The sequence below is a fragment of the Rhagoletis zephyria genome, unplaced genomic scaffold, assembly GCF_001687245.7.
Source record: "Rhagoletis zephyria isolate East Lansing unplaced genomic scaffold, Rhagoletis_zephyria_1.1 Rzeph_scaffold_02062, whole genome shotgun sequence".
Lineage (NCBI taxonomy): Eukaryota > Metazoa > Arthropoda > Insecta > Diptera > Tephritidae > Rhagoletis > Rhagoletis zephyria.
The window spans coordinates 34530-37474 of record NW_016159146.1 but is presented as its reverse complement, the minus strand read 5'-3'; the positions used below and the strand labels follow the sequence as shown (position 1 = coordinate 37474).

General features: G+C 36.4%; 1 protein-coding gene across 1 annotated transcript; it reads left to right on the top strand.

The window, feature by feature from the left end:
• Positions 1-1776: 1776 nt before the first annotated feature.
• On the top strand, positions 1777-2945 carry LOC108365926 (putative nuclease HARBI1). Its single transcript, XM_017620148.1, has 3 exons — positions 1777-2309; positions 2372-2516; positions 2599-2945. Exons 1-3 carry the CDS (start codon positions 1911-1913, stop codon positions 2943-2945), a joined length of 891 nt encoding a protein of 296 aa, XP_017475637.1. The 5' UTR covers positions 1777-1910.

The window sequence follows — 2945 nt, the reverse complement described above, 5'->3', positions numbered from 1 at the left end:
TACATATATATGTAAAAATGGACTGATTTCGTGTGTTATCGCATAACTCAAGAACGGCTGAAGGGATTTGCTTCGGTTTTATTTCATTTTGTGTCTTTCTGTCTGTAAAATGAACGTAAAGAAAAAATTGGAAACTGGTGTTGCCACATATTTCAAATATCAAGAACACAAATTAAATTTACATAAGCCGCCATAATATACATTACTGAGAATGCATAAACAAATTTAATAAAAGAAAAAATTTGAATAGGGTTGCCACCCCTCGAAAAAAATCTGTACAAATAAAAATGAATAGCTGTTCGTTTGTTATCGCATAACTCAAGGACGGCTCAACGGATTTGTTTAATTTTTATTTCATTTTGTTTCTCTCTGTCTGTAGAAGGTTTGTACAGAAAAAATTAAAAAAAAACTGGTGTTGCCAGATACCAGAATTATCAAAAAAATATTTAAATTAAATAAGCCGCAATAATGCTATTCCACTACGAATGTAAGAAAACACTTGAAACAGAAAAAAATTGCACAGGGTTGCCACCATTCGAATAAAACCTCATATCACGGTGTTTGTGGTTAACTTCTTTTTTGTGTATATTTGGAAATATATGAAATCAATCGCATACTCATGGGGAAAATGGATGTTATTGGAAAACCGAATTTTTCATGGCGCATATCTCTGGAATCGTTCATGGTAGGATACTGGTATGGAGATATATACAATCAATTTCGAAAATGGGCGCGGGGAATAGGTCGTAAAGTGTATTTCATAACGCTAAGTGAAGAAGGCGTGGCATCTCCTATAAAAACCAGATTTTTCATACTGCATATCTCTGGAAGTGTTCATGGTAGAGTATTGGGGCTTGGTAGGGATATATACGAAGTCAATCACATACTCTTGGAGAACATTGGAGGTATTGGAAAAGGGGCGTGGCACCTCCCATACGAAATTAATCGCATACTCATGGAAAAATTGATGTTATTAGAAAAGGGCCGTGGCACCTCTCATACAAATCGAGTTTTTCATACTGCATATTTCTGGATGTGTTCATTATAGGCAAGTACTCGACTCTACTCAAATAAACCGAATTTTTCATACTGCACATCTCTGGAAGTGTTCATAGTTGAGTACTCGAGCATATAGTAGTATAGAGATATACGAAATCAATCGCATACTCTTAGAGAAATTTGGGGATATTTAAGAAGGGGGAGCGGCGTCTTCCAAGAGGTACTGAAACTATTACCTATATTTGGCTGTATATACATTAGCGTCGCCCGAAAATCCGCTTTTTAAGAATTTAGATTGGTGCTAGCAAAAATATGGTTAATAAAGCTCTAAAATCAGTCTGTGTGAATGATGACAATTTTTTGCCAATAACTTAGAGTGGTATGATGAGTTGCGAAGCGAATGTGTTTGGCGAAGCGAATGCTCAGGCGAAAATTGTGGGCATTGGTATTATGAGTGGCGAATGAACACATTCGCTTGAATTCGCTGTTGCCATACCAAAAAAAAGTGTATTTGACAAATGCGTTAATCCAAATTTGACAACTTTGACATTTCAACGCAAAGTTTTTGTAAACAAGAAATATCGGTACTAAAGAAAAATAAATAAATTCAAAATTTTTAAATGCTTAATTCCGTTGATTTGTATTTCGAGGATGATTACAGGGAGCAGACGACGGTTAATTTACTACGACAACGTCGGGTTATTAGAGATAACTCTAATCCTACAGATATGCCGTCTTCAATGTAAGTATTTAGCGAAATATTTTTTGTTATTGTAAGAATGCAAGTCTATAAACCAAGAGTTTGCAATAAAACTTAACAATTGCTCAATATGAATAAATGAAACATCTATGTGTTAACTAAATTTTAAATCAGATTTATATCTAACTTTCGGCTGAGCAAAGAGGCGTTTATGTACGTGCTTGGTAACATAAAGGACAAACTGGAAGGTCGTATTTCAACATCCATACCACCAATCCTGAAATTGTGCTGCGCTTTAAGGTTTTTTGCACATGCGAGTTACCAGGAGGCCATAGGAAATGAATTTCAATTGGGCCTAGCCCAATCCTCTGTTTCGGTAGTTCTGAGGGAGGTTTTTCCAATTTTGGAATCTGAACTTTGCAGCCGATGGATCAAGGCAGATATGACCGAAGAAGAAAAGCAACAGATACGAAGCAAATTCTATTCAAGGTCTGGAATGCCCAACGTGATTGGCTGTGTGGATGGAACACATGTTGGAATTATTGCTCCTCACAATGACAAACACCTATATTTAAACAGGAAAGGCTTTTTCAGCATAAATGCCATGATTGTAAGTTGTAACTAAATTATATTATTACCATTAGTGTTTGTTAACATATTAATGTATTGCAGGCTTGCGATTATGACATGAACATCCGAAGTGTTGATGCCAGATATGCAGGATCTACCCACGATTCTTTTGTGTGGAACAACAGTTCATTAAATGCATTTTTACAAAGTCAGTATGAAAACGGAGATCAAAACTCTATTTATTTATGTGCGTACAAATCCTCCTTTGTATACTGTAATTATACATACATGTACATTGTACAAGTATTTGCATTTGTAATTTCGTTTAGGTGATTCCGGATACCCACTACGGCCCTACCTGTTAACACCTTTTCGAAACGCGGAATCAGGGAGTAGACAGTCATTATATAATAAGAAACATGCGAAGGCAAGAAACGTTGTTGAACGGACGATTGGAGTGTTGAAGGCTCGTTTTCGCTGTCTCCTCAGTGAGCGCAAATTGCGTTACACACCTACGAAAGTGACCACGATTATAAACATATGCTGGGCTTTGCACAATATCTGTAAAATATTTAAAATGTGTGATCCAGACGAATCTGAGATTTTTATTGACGCCGTTGTACCATCGGAACCAGTTAGTGAAAATTCCGGTGTTACACCCGCAGAAGAGAGATAG

Bases quoted from the DNA above. Each gene is read 5' to 3' on its own strand.
- LOC108365926 (XM_017620148.1), top strand. From the start codon at position 1,911: ATGTACGTGCTTGGTAACATAAAGGACAAACTGGAAGGTCGTATTTCA. The intron at 2,310-2,371 runs GTAAGTTGTAAC...AATGTATTGCAG, and splicing joins TCAGCATAAATGCCATGATT to GCTTGCGATTATGACATGAA. The intron at 2,517-2,598 runs GTGCGTACAAAT...AATTTCGTTTAG, and splicing joins TCAAAACTCTATTTATTTAT to GTGATTCCGGATACCCACTA.